Source organism: Rattus norvegicus, chromosome 2 (assembly GCF_021556685.1).
Source record: "Rattus norvegicus strain SHRSP/BbbUtx chromosome 2, alternate assembly SHRSP_T2T, whole genome shotgun sequence".
Lineage (NCBI taxonomy): Eukaryota > Metazoa > Chordata > Mammalia > Rodentia > Muridae > Rattus > Rattus norvegicus.
This window is the reverse complement of record NC_141535.1, coordinates 234,106,530-234,124,525: the sequence shown is the minus strand read 5'-3', so window position 1 is coordinate 234,124,525 and position 17,996 is coordinate 234,106,530. Positions and strand designations below refer to the sequence as shown.

The 17,996-nt window shown below is 37.8% G+C and overlaps 1 protein-coding gene across 2 annotated transcripts in view; it reads left to right on the top strand.

Moving 5' to 3' along the window:
- The window catches only part of Pkn2 (protein kinase N2), a 105,303-nt gene that overhangs the window by 67,823 nt on the left and 19,484 nt on the right, over positions 1–17,996 (top strand). Inside the window, 9 exon segments of one of the 2 annotated variants that reach the window (NM_001105755.2) lie at positions 1,846–2,031; positions 2,858–2,967; positions 12,769–12,912; positions 13,195–13,270; positions 13,947–14,121; positions 14,335–14,461; positions 14,855–14,985; positions 16,379–16,454; positions 16,531–16,622. In NM_001105755.2, the coding sequence (NP_001099225.2) occupies positions 1,846–2,031; positions 2,858–2,967; positions 12,769–12,912; positions 13,195–13,270; positions 13,947–14,121; positions 14,335–14,461; positions 14,855–14,985; positions 16,379–16,454; positions 16,531–16,622 (1,117 nt within the window). 2 annotated transcript variants of the gene reach the window in all.

Here is a 17,996-nt window from a genome sequence, read left to right as displayed (position 1 = left end):
AAATTATCTTTGATTTTTTTTTTTTTAAACAGTTCAATCATTATCCCCCTCCAGGTCTGCCCTCCAACAGTTCCTCATTCAACCTCCCGCTCCTTCCCCACTCTCTGGGGACTCAAGTCTCTGGCTGAGGCCAGACCAGGCAGTCCTCTGCTCTGTATGTATCAGTGGCCTCAAACCAGCTAATGTATACAAGGCAACATTTTTTTAATATTATTTATTTGTATTTCTTTTTTTAAATTCTTTATTTCTTTTTACAGTCTTCATCCCCCTCCAGCCCACCCCAGACAGCTCACCATCCCATACCTCCTCTCCACCTCCACCCCACTGGACCTCCCCACTCCCTGGGGCCTCAAGTCTCTCAAGGTTAGATGCATCTTCTCTTACTGAGACGAGACCAGGCAGTCCTCTGCTGTATATGTGTTGAGGGCCTCATCTCAGTTGGTGTATGCTGCCTGATTGGTGGCTCAGTGTCTGAGAGATTTCGGGGATCCAGGTCAGTTGACAGTGCTCACTTCCCATGGGGCTGCCTTCCTCCTCAGCTTCTTCCTGCTTTTCCCCAGTTCATCTACAGGGGTCCCCGACTTCTGTCCATTATTTGGTGCTAGTATCTGCAACTGACTCTTTCAGCTGCATGTTGGGCCTCTCAGAGAGCAGCCATGCTAGGCTCCTGTCTGCAAGCACACCACAGCATCAGAAACAGTGTCAGGCCCTGGGTATCCCCCACTCTGAGCTGGATCCCAATTTGCACCTGTCACTGAACCTCCTTTCTCTCATGCTCTTCTCCATTTTTGTCCCTGCAGTTCCTTCAGATAGGAACAATTCTGGATCAGAGCTTTTGACTGTGGGGTGGCAACCCTGTCTTTATGTGTTTTGGTGGTGGTGTTTTTATGTCTGTGTACCACATTCAGGCTATTCACTTAGAGGACAGACAGTGCTTCAGATATTCCAAAACTGTGGTTACATTTTGCTGCATTGTAAGTGCTAGGAATTGAATTTTGGTCCCCTGAAAGAACAATAGGCTACCTCCTCAGCCCTAAGGCAACATTTTGAATTTAGTTTAGTCCAAGCAGTGACAAAGCCATGTATCCAAATCGCTTTAGTTATAATTCCTTGCTTTCATTTGGAACACTTGTATTATTTATTTTTCTTAGAAAATTAGTTATTTTATTATTAATTATAATCAATAATTACTTGACTATCTTGTCAGAATGGAAAAATAAAATGGTAATTTTAGATTTTAAATAGAACAGGAATGGTTTGTTTGTGTACAGAACACAGTACGTTTCTGTGCACTGTATAACTAGTACCGTGTAACTATTGAAGACAGCTGTTATTCCCACTCAGACTTCTTTATATCTAATCAGAATGCTAACATTTAACTTTATTTTCCCCTCATGTTCTCTAGCCATAGAATTACATAGTCTTTGATTGTAAAATAAATATTCTTATATGTGTTTTTATGTAACTGACTTTGTGCTCTAGAGTTAGCTTTGGTAAGTGTTGTTCTTCCATTGTTGTTTTAGTCTCTTATGATACCCAGGCTGGACTAGAGGGCTCTATGAATCATAGGCTACCTCCAAAGACCTCTTAAGTTCTAGAGTAACAGGTATATCCTACCAATCTGACTGGTACTGGTTTTTCTTGTACAGAAATTGTTGCAATTGGCATAACTAAGGGTTTTCAATTGTTTAGGTTAAGAGGGTGGTACATTCCTCACAGGTCCTTTGTAAAAAGAGTTTGCATTATTTTAGCAAATCATCCTCTTTGTGCTCTTTCTGAACAGATAACAGACACAGCTTTGTATATTATTATTGTTGTTTTTATTGCATATTTGTTTATTAACAGGTACTTTGGAAGTTCGTCTCATGGGGTGCCAAGATATCCTGGAGAATGTCCCTGGACGGTCAAAAGCGACATCCGTAGCACTGCCTGGATGGAGTCCAAGTGAAAACAGATCATCGTTTATGAGCAGAACTAGTAAAAGTAAAAGTGGAAGCAGTCGCAACCTCCTGAAAACCGACGACTTGTCCAGTTCAGTAACCATGCTTTTAAATCATGCCACGGGTTACAGGGACTATCATGGAGACAGGCAAACGTGGGAAATGTCCAAAGAGGACCAACAGATTTCTATTGCCATTATTTTCAATTTTTAAAATTTATAATAGGAAACAAAAAACCCAGCACATTTTAGTCTGTTGAAAATAAATTTGACTACATGATAAATAAAAACATTTGAAAGAATGAAATGCTGAATATCACTCTTTTTACCAAAATGAAGAGCTCCAGACACTAAGTCTTTTCCTCCTGGTAGACTCCATATTTGTTATTTTAATGGCTTGGTGACCATTAAAAACTGAACTTTTGGTACCTAACTGATGGATGAGATATTTGCTAGAATAGATAGTGACTGAGTTATCAGCTTTGAGAGGGGATGCAGTGAGTGTTGCAAGAATAAGAGACTTAGGAACACGCTGAGGACATCCCCGTCTACTGTGGTAAAGCATGCCCAGACATGCAAGTCAGAGGGGAGGCAGATGCCACGTGAACCTTCTGGAGAATAGCTCTCCTGTGTTCAGGGAAAATGGGAGAGGAATGAAAATAAAGAATGGTTTGAGGCAGTAAGTTCTCTATCTAGCAAACAGTGGAGACAATAGATGACTAATATAGATAGATGTATAAACAGGGTAGTTGATACATTCTCAAATATGCAAAATAGCATTTAGTGTTTGTTTTTATCAAAAATTGATTATAAAAAAGTTCTTTTCAAACAGTTTTCAGTTTCTTCATGCTATAAAATAGTGATAATTTTCTTTTAACAGTTTAAAAATTTTAACCAAATTTACAATTGTAATTACAGATGATGTTTGTGCTGTTTTGAAGCTAGATAATACTGTGGTTGGTCAAACTATCTGGAAGCCCATTTCCAATCAGTCGTGGGACCAGAAGTTTACACTGGAACTAGACAGGGTAAGATAAGGACTTCTTACTTGAAAATAGTGTAATTTTTATTTATTGGAAGTCTTTAAGTTTTGTTATTTTATTTTGTGTTTTGAGACCAGATCTCACTAAATGCCAGGTGAGCATGGACCACACTATGTAGACCAGGCTGACCTCTAACTCAGAGATCATGTGGGACTATAGACATATGCCACCACAGCAAGCCTAAGAAGTTTGTAAAGTCAGAAGCGTGTAGATATTTCTTACGTTTCTCACCTGAGGGATTGTATATAAATTTCTCTTTAAGACATTGGTACCAATCTGACTGCTGCAAATAGGTGTAGTGTGCAGCTACTTGAAAATGTGCATTTTATATCAGCTAGAAATGTCTGCAGTTGTGAAATCACATATCACAATGTATATGTGGTTTGGCCTTGTTTTGTGTTTCTTTTATGTCACCTCAGTTGGCTCAGTGTCCAGTGTTCCTTACCCTGTGCTTTGACCACAATGCCCAGCCACCATGCTCTGCTATTGAATAATATAAAATTTATTTGTGTATTGTATATTGAATTATATATTCATTGCAGATTGAATAATTGACAATCTATTTACTGCAGTGATTCTTCTGTCTCACCATTTGTACCTTTGACTTTGAATGGAGCTGTTATACTTCATTTTTCCAGCTGTCCGTATGTCAGAGTGTCTCTCATAGTGATGTAAATAACTAGAGTCTAGGCTATGTCTGTAACAGAAGGCAGCACAGCACATTCCAGTCTGCAAAGACCTGTATTTCAGATTTAAATCCATCCATTAGTCTAGGAGAAATATACTCAGCATTTATTGTATTTTGAGCTAAAGTAAAGTAATAGATTTTACTATTTAATATGGAGGTCAGTGGTATCCATGATATAGCACTTGAAGTTATATATCCCGGTGAAAACGTGTGGTAAGCTATGGAAGTGCTGCCAGTTACCTCTAGCTTCTATCTGCAAGGTGTTCTTCTGACTTAAGGGGTTTATCTTCCAAGTGAGCATCCTGGTTCAGACTCATATTGCCAGTTAACTTTTTGGATATACAAATTCACTATTTTACTAATCTAACTAATCTTTGTACCTGAGTACCAGACTGATCTTCAGCAAATGCTTTCATCCTAGAATTTATTCTCAGTTCAGAATCATTCAGTCATTATACTCTACTATTTAATCAAATATTTATTGATTAATGTTGCATCCCGGGACTTCTGGGTGCAGTTTGACAGTGAACAATGTAAACAAGTCTCTGGGGTTCTCTTAAGAAATTGATCCTTCGTTGGCTTTTCAGTATTTATCTCATTAGTTACAGGCTTTAGTATTGCAACAGAGCTATTTATAAGTCTACTGCCTAGCTTCTAAGACATATCTTTACCCAGTGAGTCCATCTTAAAGTTAACAACTTTGCTACCCTAAGTTATTTGTGCTTCATGGTAGTGAGCATGGAAAATTCATACAAAGAAACCTGACCTTAGGATTTGTGTGAAAAAGAAATATGAGGGAGAAGTAGATATCTGTTCAAGAGATAGAGCCGTAAGGGAGAGAGGTGAAGCACATTATGGGAGTAGCTATGGGGAAAAAACGTATGTGGAAAATGAAAGGCAAATCAGTACAACTTATAGTAACTAAGTGGATCTGAATCCACAGCAAGGAAATAGAAAAGAAATGACATCACAAGAGCTTGAAAAGAATTTTTTTGGAGAAGGATAAGTTCTAGAGTTCCTCCGGTTAGAGATCATAAGTCAGTCCCAACCATCTGTAAGACCATTCTTTGAGTTTCTGCTGATCAGCTTATACATACCAGGCGTGTTGTATGATAGAGTTACAGAGATTCATAGCTGCAGTGTGACTCTCAGGCTTAATGTTCACTGACTTTATACTTCATGCCAAGTAGCATCCTTGATGCTGCAAGTAATTGGTCAAAACAGAGTCCTATAGAAAAAGAAGATAAATAGTAAATAGAGTTTAAAATTTGCATAGAAGCGAGGGAAAGAACTGTATTTTAGGAGATCAGAAGTCACTGGAAAGAGCTATGTAACAAGGGATCAGAAGTGAGCTGTCTAGCAGCTGTAGATAGGATCAGCAGTGTGAGACTATTGTACACGGAGGAAGTTACAAGTAACCTGAGACCTGATGATGCAGGGAAAAGTAGGGAGGTTGCCAAGAACCAAAGAGTATTCCCAAAAAAGGAAACATAACTCCCTAACATAGGTGGGAGCTTGATGTCTTGTCAGCAAAACAAGCCCCTGTAAGATAGAGGTATGGTGTGAAGTAAAACAACAGAGGCAGACAGGTACTACATTACCAGGTAGTTATAGGCTGTGGGGTAGAAAAAAGTAAAAGATCATATGGTTGTCGCTGTTTTCTTTGTTTTGTCTTGTTAGGTTTTTGTTTTGTTTTCTTTTGCTTTGTTTGGCCAGGGTCTCAATTTTAACTCAGTTTGATGTCATACATGTAGTCTTCGTACCGGGGATTTCTAAGTAGTGCAATTTTTCCCAACCAGAATAATGTTCTTTAGCCTTAGTGAGGCTTTGAGATATGGCTATTGATCTGAATCTAATGGAAAATACTGTTTGAGTGATAGGAATCTAAATGCTTGAATATTCTTCTCCCTCTCTCAGACAAGTTTCTCTTGTAGTCTTGGCTGTTTTAGAACTTAATCTGTAGATCAACTTGTCCTGAAACTCAGAGATTTGTCTGCTTCTGCCTCCCAAGTACATGTACCACCATGCCCAGCCAAATCTCATCTTTTATTTCAAAGTCTGCTTAGCATAAAATGATGTTGTTGGAATTTCATGCTTCATGGAATGATCATAAGGAAACCTAAGAAAGGGGCTAGGGATGTGGGTCACTTGCCAAACATTTGGGTGTTTAAGAATATTAAAGACTGGAGAAATGGCTTAGCTGCTAAAAGTGCATCCTACTCTTAGAGAACACACAAGTTTGGTTTCTAGCACCCAGGTGAAACAGCACACAAATGTTTGTGCTCTCCAGCTTTGGAGGATCTGACACCCTCTTTTGACCTCTACAGATATTCTGTACATGTGTGGGATACACACACACACACGCACACACACACGCACACACACGCACACACACACGCAGAGAGAGAGAGAGAGAGAGAGAGAGAGAGAGAGAGAGAGAGAGAGAGAGAGAGACCTTTAAAAAACATACAGAAGAAACATCAGATCCCAGATTCTTCATTCCTCCTACCATATCTTGGTTTTAGGTGAAGGAGCCTTTTTCCTCATAGAGTCTATAATGAAGATACCCTCAGTTCCACTCCTTATTGTCCTGAAATCTTATCCCATTTCTTATCCCTTTTGTCACCTATATTCTCATTTTTTGTCACCTCTGATTTTTACTGCATATGTTCACATTCTTCCCATTGTTAAAAAAAAAAGCTTTTTTTCTTTTGCCTCTTCCTCATTCTTTGGTAGGTTTCTCTTTCACAGACATAGATTTGGAAACATTATTTATGTTTCTCTCTCTCACTCTCTCTCTCAAACTGAATTTTCTCTTATTTCTGTAAGTTCACAAAAAGACATGTGTAGTGTCCCATATAATCCTCAGTAATCTTATAAGATGTGTACAGTTATTATAATGGTTTTAGGGATTAGTGTGATTCTGATACTTTAAGTCACTTTTCATGGACCCCCACAGCAAAACATGGCAAAATTTATACAAATGTTTGCACAGAGCCAAGTCTTTCTGAGGGGAAGACCTGTGTTCTTTCTCATTATAATTAGCTAATTTGTTCTATATCTGCCTATCATTTTGCTAGAGTAGATATTCTTAATTGCAAATTACAGTAATAATTAAAATTAACATGTTTTGAGATTAACTTAAGTGCTATGCCTGTGTTCCTATAATTCTTCCCAAATGGTTGATTCTATTGGGCATGTTTTATTATAGTTGAGCAAACTGAAGCTGAGAGTAGCTATAGTGACCTGTCCAAGTTTCCAAAAATGTATAGTGTGGAGCTAAGATTGGAGCCTATTTATTACTCAAATGTTTACTGAATTTGCATCCACAAAATAATTAGTTCTAGTGCCCTTGTTTTTAACTGACTTTACTCACCTGATATGATTTAGCCCATGTACTCTCCCCTATATAACAAACTTTTAGTGCTAGCTATAGCTTTAAAAATAAAGACATAATTATTTTTCAGATCAAGCAAAGCCCTCCTGGCCTTTGTCTGCCCCTTTCTCCTTATTCTCCTAATAACAGTATAAACTATTTGAAAACAAGACAATTAGTTTCCTCATCTTTTCCTCCATTGTATAAGATATTTTATGTTGATATTCACAAGTATTAGTAGGGTAAATATTAAAATATGCAAACCAATTGTTAAAACTGAAATAAAATAGTTTCTAGAAAGATGGCTTAGTAGTTAAGAATGCTAACTGCTCTCCAAGTTTGGTTCCCAGCACTGCACTCAGATGCTCACAGCCATCTCTAACTTCAGTTCCTGGGGAGCCTACATTTGTCTCTGAGGGCATCTACACACATAAGTTTACATAAACACAAACACACACTCATGAATAAAAATAAAAGTTAAGATTTATTTTTATTTAAACACTTAAAGGCAGTTTCTCTCACCTTTACGGTTTTTATTTCACTTCATCAGAGGTTGAGGACATGGCATTGTTGATACACCAATTCATAAATAGATTCCTGATAAACACACAGCAACTCTGGGGAGGAGGGCAAATTTTTTTTTTTCTTTTCTTTTTTTTTTCGGAGCTGGGGACCGAACCCAGGGCCTTGTGCTTGCTAGGCAAGCGCTCTACCACTGAGCTAAATCCCCAACCCCAGAATTTGATTTGAAATGTCTTCTTTGTCTTTTCTATCTCTCTAGTCTGTAAATTTATACTTAGCAATGCTATTTAGTACTATAAGAGAAATGAATAAAGATTTGGAGTGTTAGTTGCATTTAAGGTCCTAAGATTGACAGGTTTAAAAAAGATCATTTGTGGCAAAACAAATACTTCACATTGTTTCTTGGAATCATAAAACTGAATTCTACTCACCATGAGCTTGAATCCAGAGTATGAATGTAGATGAGGATGTGATCATGCCGCATAGCAGAGTAAAGAAGGGAGTCTGAGATCGAGGGTATACAGTTGATGTTTGAATGTTTAAAGAAGTAATCAAAGTGCTTGAAAACTTGAGTGATACTGGACAATAAATTGGATAGGCAGAGTTTTAAAAGAATGAAAACATAGATGGCCAGAAGCAGAAAATAAAGTGTGACTAGTCATTTGTTGATGAATTATTGCAAAGGCACATGGGAAGGAGAACTAGTAGAATTCCACTAGAGTGGAGAATGTAATATTTGAAATTGAAGAAGAGTTAAATGGCTCTGTGACAGAGCTAAAGAAGTTATGTGGAGTATAACACAAAAAGAGATTTAAAAAAATTATGACAAAGAGTTCAAGAAACATGGACAGAACAAGAAGGCCAACACACTAAGTTCAGAATGAAGGAATGTAGGGAATCCATTGTTTGAATTTTCCAGAGTCAGTTATAACTATGAACTTCAGATTTGAGAGTTTAAGTTTCTAGCAGAATCAATAAGACACCTCTATCTAAAACTCAGAAGGCTGGAGTTGACTGGAGCACTGTTATGACAAATGGATGTTAAGTCTGGGCTTGATGGAAGGAGTTAGACTACCATGAGGGGAAAACCAGAAGGAAAGTCTATCTACTGGTTTTCTTTGCTAAATAGATTCAGGTTAGCAGCTGGAGCAACAAGTACAGTCATTAGACAGAAAACTGAGTTTGTAATTAGAAGGCGACCTGGAGTGTGTGGACTGACCTAAAGAGTTACACACACCTTAGAGTCTTAGAAGACTAGTTCACTTGTGGTTTACTTGCCTCATCCACTCTTTCTGTGGCAGGCTGACTTTTCAAGCATAAACCCTGTCCTTACATTGTTTGCTTGACATAAAAACCCCATGTTTTTCTCAGAAATCACTAAAGAACAATAAATAGATAATTGTTACATACACCCTTGTAGAAATTCCACTATTTCTTATCTCATGGATTTCCCAAACTGAGTATTTTTTAACTAGTATAAATGAAACTTTCTCTGTTTTTCCCCTTTTCTTTTTAGCAGTATAAATCTATTCTCTTTAACTTGTAGCATAGCCCTCAAACTTTCCCCTTTTTGTGTCCCAGTGGTTTTTTCATGGTGTCTCTATAGACCAAAACATAAATAACTCTCCCACAGTTGTCTTCATTAGGAAGTGCCAGGTAAGGCATCCATGTAATAATACCAACACTTACGGGGCTGAAACAGTTCAAGGACAACCTGGGATATGCACAGTAAGAGCTGTCTCAAATACAAAACAATAAAGTAGTTATTAATTGATATTTATATTTATGTCCTAGAAAGTCAGTATTGGAGGCACAAGTGTTAGATGCTTTTACTTACTTCTTATTACATTACAAGTAACAAATAGTACATCTGTATATTGTCCAAAATATAATTTTCCAAAGTCTGAAATCAAATGGCACTCATTTCTTCCACATGAATTTTTTGGTTTCTGTTATTGTTGAAGGGGAAGCTTAGTAAAGATGTCGCTGCAGCACTGTGGAGACAGTGGGGCTAGTGGGGAGACTATGAAGACTGGGTCTGGAAGCTCATGTATTCTCTCAAAAGCAGAAGGCTTCCCAAGCACACTGGGCTTCTTAGCAAGTCACTGGGAAGTCTGTCCTTCCTCATGCCAAGCCCTTCCTGCGAGATGTCCATGGTGGTTGTTACATTGTAACAGAGTGTTAGTCCCCTGCACTTCTACCTCAGCCACACAGCCAGACAGCTGAGTCTGCTGGCCTTTTTCTAATTATGTTCTAGCTACACAGCCTTATTCATACCCTACAGTTTTCTTTGATTCTAAATTCAAATTCAAAATAAAGGAAAATGAAGCAGGAGCCGGTATACTCAGCCAGTATTGCCCTACTCAGATCTTGTTACCCAGCCCTTTTGCACTGTACTTTTACTCTATCCAGATTATATTTTTCCTGTCATTTACAATTTCCTGTAAGCTTCTGCTTTGTAGTATACATTCTAGACAGTGGTGGCATCTCTATACAGAAGCTGTTGTTCTGTATGGTGCTTTGCAACTCCGTTCTATCTCTAGCCTACTTTCCTAAATTACACAGGATGTTAAAGGTTGAAGAAACCTGACAATTCATGGCATAAATTATACTGATAGTATATCTGGGTCATAGATAACCTCTCAATTTGGGAAGAGTGTTCACAGGGAACAGTGCAAAGTAACAAAAAGGCTCTTGTCTCCGAAGCCTTGTAGAACTCCAAGAGACTTATCCTAACGCTGTGGTTTCACATTCTATACCATATCTCATACTTCTAATTTATTTCCGTTTGACATACAGACTAGAGATGGGGAATGAGAAGTCAATTAGTGAGTTAGTTTTAATAGATTTGCTAGAACAGATAGCAAAAGAATGAAGTGCCTGGGTCTGCCTTCCACACTGCACTGTCCCATCCGTGTGAAGAACAGACAGTGCTCCATCACTGGAGTCTGTGCCGCTTCAGTCTGCGTCATCTATAACCCTTGGCCTCGTACATCTTCTTGATCCTTAACAAGTCTTCCTGCTCAAAATAGTGGAGGAAGAGAGAAGGCAGTAGACTTCTATTCCCTTGATTTGACAAAGAAAGCATAGATCTACATTACCAATCCTTAGCTTGTTCTTCCAGTTTATCTCTAAAACATACTTCAAGGTATTTCAACTTTATGCATGCATATGCATGCATGATGTATGTGTGTGCATGCATGAGTGCTGGTGCTCACAGGTGTGTGAACCTATGTATACCATGCAGACACCAGAAGGGAAGGTTGGGGACCCTGTTCTATCACTTTCCATCTATTCCTTAGAGACAAGATTTGTCATTAAGTATGGAGCTATCATATTTTAGCTAGGCTGGCTGGCACGTGGACCCTATCAATCTTCTTGTTAGCCCTTCCCAACCTTAGCACTGCAGTTACTGGCGCCTACAGCCACACTTGACAGCACAACTCTTCATGCTGCAGGGCATGGGCTCCAGCCCCTAAAATACGTAAACTTCTAACAAATGGAATATAAATAGTATTAGTAATCAATTATGACTATACCACTGGTAATCTTAAAATATTTATATTCTCATGGTTTTAATTCCAAGGTATTTTTGCCATACTAATTACAAGGTAGAAATGAGGTGAAGTCCTGGAATCATATATCAAAAGTTTTATTTTCTCATTCTTTCTTTTGCTGACAATGAGTTTGTATTAACCACACATTGTCACTGTGACAAAACACATGAGGAAAATCATCTCAAAGGAGGAAAAGTTTTAGTTTAGCTTACAGTTTCAGAGTTTAGAATTCAGTCATTTGTCCCAGTTGTTTTTAGACTAAGCATGAGATACACGTTATAATAGAAGCACATTAAAGAAGATGGCTGTTCACCTCCTGACATCCAAAAGCAAAGAAAGGATGGGATGCCAATATATATTTCAATTGTACACCCCCAGTAACCTCCTCACTAAAGCCCTACCTCCTAAAGTTTGGCCTACTTCCCAGAAGCTCTCCCATCACTGGGGATAAACCTTGAGCATACTGCACAGGGACACTAGGGATGACTGTCACTTAAGTCATGTAAGAATAGCACTTCTGCAGGTTCTGTTGTGACTAATGTTTATTTCATGTTGTAGATTTATAAATGTTTTCATTTTCATCAACTAGTTTTATAATTTAAAGTCACAATTTATTATGTATACTAGGGACTTACATAATAAGATGCTTATTTTCACAAATTGAAAATCTTTATATAAAAGAAATAATTTATTATAGAACCTGAAGGCAAATACACTTATATTGTATTGTGGGCAATCTGCATAATTCCTAAAAACAAAACAGTAGAAGAATCTGGTGCTTTCTAATTAAAATGTACATAAATTATAACATTGCAGAAATCAGTTCATGACTTGATTCCAACTTATAAACTATTATCTAAGGTATATTTAGTAGTAAGTTGTTAAAACTGTGTTTTCTCATGTAAATATTATTTCTGACCATAGTGTATATTCTCCTGTGGATATGAAATCAGGTTTACTTAACTTGTCCTTATGGTCTCGTTATTCAAGTCACAATTAATTTGCTTTTTGGAATATATCTTTTTAAAATTACAGTAAATCAACATTTTTCTATACAAAACATAGGTTAAACGCCCCCACCTCCACTTAACACAGACTGCTGTGCTCACTAGTGTTACTGTCTCTTGGTAATCTTTTGAAAATTCAGTGCCTTAATGTTCTTTTGGCAGTTATATACAGCATATGGCAACATAAGGACATAAGAAGGCAGTTAGTGCTAGACCCTTTCTGGCCAAGTGTGGGTCAAAGACCTGGGTTTGCGACATGGGTTTTCTGAGGCACACAGTGAGACATCTTAGCAGCAGGCCACCAGGCAATGGCATGTGGAGAAGAGAGCTGAAAGAATGAGGTTCTAAGTAGAAGACGAGTTTCTGTGATTATTGATTATTCTTAGTGTGGGTTCTGTGGGTTCACTCCTTGACCTTTAGAAATGCATTAGCAGAGATTGAATATAAGTTTAAATTAAAACTGGTAAGTTTGATAAAAGTAATATATAATTTAAAAATACTACAAAGTTTTGTTTTAAATAGTGTGATTTTAGTGTGTAATTTGTTTATTGTATTTGTATTTCATATATTTTATTCAAGTGTGTGTCCAATGATGTCTTTTCTGTTTGTTTGTTTGTTTTTTTTTAATTATCTTAGTCACGTGAACTGGAAATTTCAGTTTATTGGCGTGATTGGAGATCTCTGTGTGCTGTAAAATTTCTGAGGTTAGAAGATTTTTTAGACAACCAGCGGCATGGCATGTGTCTCTATTTGGAACCACAGGGTACTTTGTTTGCAGAGGTAATACATGTATTTTATGTAATGTGCATCACTACAGTAGAAATTGTGTGTGTTGGCAGCATGATGTAGATGTGGCAAGAGTGTCAGGCTGAGCGACAGATATGTCCCTTGACTGCTCTGCTACATAAGGGCCTTGAGGAAACTCCTCTTTAGGTCTGTGCTCTCATCTGGTCAGTGGAGGGGTTGGGCTGATTGTAGCTAAAATGCCTTTACGTTCTCCAGCTTAGGGATCTAATAGATTATGTGAGCCATAGTCAATACAGTGTATTTCCTTTATTGCAGGTTACTTTTTTTAATCCAGTTATTGAAAGACGACCAAAACTCCAAAGACAAAAGAAAATTTTTTCAAAACAACAAGGTAATTACTAAGGATGACGCATAACATTTTATTTATAGAAAAATCCAACTATCATTTTGAAAGTAATTGTGGTTTCTTTCTTCTCAGTTGTTCACTTCTAACAATTTTTAAAGAAGGATTTAAACACACCCTTAAGTGGAATAACCGAATCCATTACTCCATGTCTTTGCTTTGTTTTTAGACCGTCTAGAAGTCTATGTGACCTCAAATTCTGCTCTCTTTAAGGATGATCTTAAAATAATCCCCTTGCCTCTGTCCCAAGTGCTTGGATTATGGGCATGCACCACTATGCCTGAGTTCCTCACTGAATTTCAGAAACAATCAATTCACAACTGTCTTATCATTTCCCATCCACTCTGCTTTCCTAGCTGGTTTGAAGCAAACTCATATATCACTAAGTCCTATTGTTCATTATCACAGGTGACTTAAACTTTAACCACATGTAATACTAGAGTTAAGGAAAAATTCAAACTCAATCTATTTTTAAAAACTATTTGTGCTATTTACACTAGTCTTTACTAGAAAACAAAATAGTTTAAAACTAGATTTTAAGTTACAAATCATATTTGTTCTTCATAAATTATAAACTGATGAATTATGAATTTTTTAAATTATGGCTTTCAGTAATGTATAAAGAAATTACTTATCATGCTTTCGTTATTCACTATGTCTACAGGCAAAACATTTCTCAGAGCCCCTCAAATGAATATTAATATTGCCACTTGGGGAAGGCTAGTGAGACGAGCTATTCCCACAGTAAATCATTCTGGCACGTTCAGCCCTCAGACTCCTGTGCCCGCTACAGTGCCAGTGGTGGATGCACGCACTCCTGAACTCGCACCTCCAGCCAGGTACTTGTCTTAGAAGGCTTGAGTATATTTTACATAGCCATTGCTATGATGTCTAACATGTGTTACAATGGTTGTGTTCAGTCCCAGTCTTTCTAAGTAGAATTGCAAAACTATTGCTCCTTGTTTAAAATAAGTTAGTTTGCTTTTATTTTGCAGCTTCTTAAAAATAAAGACTTTATTTCAGTTTCAGTAAATTGCTTTGTCTTCTATAAGTGATTCTACAGTAACCAAATTGGACTTTGATCTTGAACCTGAAGCTCCTCCAGCCCCACCACGTGCTTCTTCCCTTGGAGAGATAGATGACTCTTCTGAATTGAGAGTTTTGGATATACCTGGACAGGCAAGGCACTCTAAACATTCCTTGTACAATTTTTTCTTAAAATAAGACCATTATAGTGGCTAAACAGTATGTGTTTATGTTTTTTTTGTTCTTTTTCTAATTTATGAGTAAATTTTCTCAGGTAGATGAAATTGATAGGAGTTAGTCCCTTTTTTCCTGTTGGAACACTGTTACCTTTAGCCTCTGTTCTCAGAGGCCAAAAGGAATGCAATGGATTGCATACATTAGAAGATGGTGTGCCGGGGGTGGGGTGGGGAGCTGTTTGTTTGTTTGATTGTTTAACAAGAAGAACAAATGAGCCAATCTGAAACTTTTTCTCAAATGCTTCTGACTTTTATTAAATAATGTATTTACTGAAGTGTCCTAGTTTAATGAGCACTTGATATTTTACAGGGTTCAGAAACTGTTTTCGATATTGAGAATGACAGAAATAACATGCGTCCAAAATCCAAATCTGAATATGAGCTTAACATTCCTGACTCAAGTCGAAGCTGTTGGAGTGTTGGAGAACTTGAGGACAAGAGGTGAGGGATGCGTGGTCACAGTGCTTTGCTGCCCTGGGCCGGTGTCTGTAGTTGAATTGATCGCCTCATTTTTTTATTTTTATTTATTTATTTACTTGATTTTACACTCTAGATTTTATTCTCCTCCGAGTCTACCCTCCAACTGTTCCATATCCCATATCTCCTCCCACCACCCCTGTCCCCATGAGGATGTCACCACCCCACCCACCCCACCAGACCTCTAAACTCCCTGGGGCCTCCAGTCTCTTGAGGGTTAGGTGCATCTTCTCTGACTAAACCCAGACCCTGGAGTCCTCTGCTATATTTGTGTTGGAGGCTTCATCTCATGCTGTCTGGCTGGTGATCCAGAGTCTGAGGGATCTCAGGAGTCCAGGCTAATTGAGACCGCTCACCTGTTTCCATTCTTTCTGCTGGCCCTCAGGCTTCAGTCCTTTTCCTCCCCACCCAATACCAGATCATATTCCCCTCTCCTCCCATGCCTCCTTTGCTCCCCTCTTGTGGTTGCTTTCTTCACCCTCTAAAGTGGAACTGAGGGATCCTCAATTGTGCCCTTGAGCTTGTTGACCTTTTTGAGTTCTGTGACTGTATCTTGGGGATTCTGTACTGTTTTTTTCTTCTTTTTTGGCTAATATCCTCTTATTAGTGAGTACATACCATGCTTGTCCTTTTGAATCTGAGTTACCTCACTCAGGATGATATTTTCTAGTTCCATCCATTTGCCTGCAAAACTCAGGATGTCCTTGTTCTTAATAGCTATGGCTACATTTTCTGTATCCATTCTTCTGTCGTGGGACATAGGGGTTCTTTCCACCTTCTGGCTATCATAAATAAGGCTGCTATGAACATAGTGGCATGGTGGGGCATCTTTGGGGTATATTCCCAAGAGTGATATTGCTGGGTCTTTAGGTAGATCTATTTCCAGTTTTCTGAGGAACCTCCAAATTGATTTCCAGTATGATTTTATCAGTTTGCAATCCCACCAACAATGAGGGAGTGTTCCTTTTCACATCCTCGCCAACATGTGTTATCACCTGAGGTTTTGATCTTAGCCATTCTGATTGGTGTGAGGTAGAATCTCAGGGTCATTTTGATTTACATTTCTCTGTTCACTAAGGACTTTGAACATGTCTTTAGGTGCTTGTTATCCATTCAAGAGTCCTCTGTTATGAATTCTTGGTTTAGTTCTATATCCCAGTTTTTAATAGGGTCATTTGTTCTTTTGGTGTTTAGCTTCTTGAGTTCTTTATATATTTTGGATATTAGCCCTCTCTCGGATATGAGGTTAGTGAAGATTTTTTTTTTCCCAATCTGTAGATTGCCGATTTGTCTTATTGACTATGTCTTCTGCCTCACTGAAGCTTGATTGCCTCACTTTTAATCATTGCTGTTACAGATCTCAACAGAGGTTTCAGTTTAATCTACAAGACTTCAGGTGCTGTGCTGTCTTGGGGAGAGGACACTTTGGAAAGGTAATCTGTCAGCACTTTAGGAATACATATAGATTAGAAATTCTAATAGAACTCAATTATTTTATTCTTATTTCAGGTGCTGTTGGCAGAATATAAACACACAAATGAAATGTTTGCAATAAAAGCCTTAAAGAAAGGGGACATTGTGGCACGAGATGAAGTAGACAGGTCAGTTTTTAAACTGAAGTTTTTCCTTGTGGTTAGAGATTAAGAGAGTAGATAGCAGAGATCTGAGTTCCTAGAAATATTGGATGATGCTAAATTTATCTATATGGCAAAATATAAACAGACATTAATTAAATGGTGTTTCTCTTTTCAGTCACTTCTTTCCCTTAAGCCAGGTTTGTTGATACCAAGTAAAGACAGGGAAATGTTTAAACTAATTCCATTATATTTTAAAAGGTTACAATGTTTATAAAATATTAAAATAGAATTGTTACTGATTTGTGACTTACTTAGTAAAACTAATCACATTTAGCCTGTGAAGCTGATTAAATGCTATGTCCTGATAATCCACAAGTAACTCAATGGTTAATATAGTCTGCTATTTGAAATATATCTATGAATTTTCCCTTCTATGTGATAGAAGTTATAGTTACTGCAGAAAGGTTTGTTGGAGGGGATGACTGGGAAGGGAGCAGTGGTAGGATGTAAAGTGAATAAGTAAAAAATAAAATTAAAATGAAAATTACAGTGTTTACTATATATATGTGCACACATGTAGAGGCATATGGCATACATGTTGAGACCAGGGACAGCTTATGAGCATGTGAGTCCTGGGGGTCAAATCAAGTTGTTGACTTTCTTAACAAGCGCTTTTTCCTGTTGAGCCATCTTGCTAGACCTCCCTTTATGTTTTTTCTCCTTAAAATCCATCCTTTTCTTTTTCCTTTGTATTTGTTTGTTTGCTTGCTTGTTTGTTTGTTTTTTCCAGTCAGGGTCTCTCTACACAGTTCTGTCCTGGAACTCACTGTCCCTGGCCTTGGACTCACAGAGATCCACCTCCCTTTGTCCTACTAGTTCTGGGTTCAAAGGTGTGCATCCTAAATCCCGGCTTACATTCCATTTTCATTACTATTATCATCGTGTGTGAGTTTTTGGTGCACTGCCATGGGTAGCAAGAATTGAACCTGAGTCTCTTGGGAGAAAACCAATGCTCTTAATGACTGAGCCATTTCTTCAGTTCGCTACTTTGTGCTTTTAAAATCATATTTTTTAGTATAGAGCCTTACCTTCCAAAGAGTTTAATAATGGAAATTATCATGGATACATGTTTATATGGCTATTAAAATGCAAGGACTTTAGAAATAAAAGATTCACATTCAAGAATATATTTTAATATGATTCATACACATATATGTGGACTTATTTTATGAAAATGACATGTTTATCAGAAATGCTTTCATGTGATAACTTAGTAGTACTTATTTTAGACCACTAAGAATCTTTATGGAAAGTACACCTGCAGAGACTGGACAGATGGCTCAGCTGGGAAGAACACTTGTTTGTCTTCCAGAGGATCCAGGTTTGGTTACCACCTCC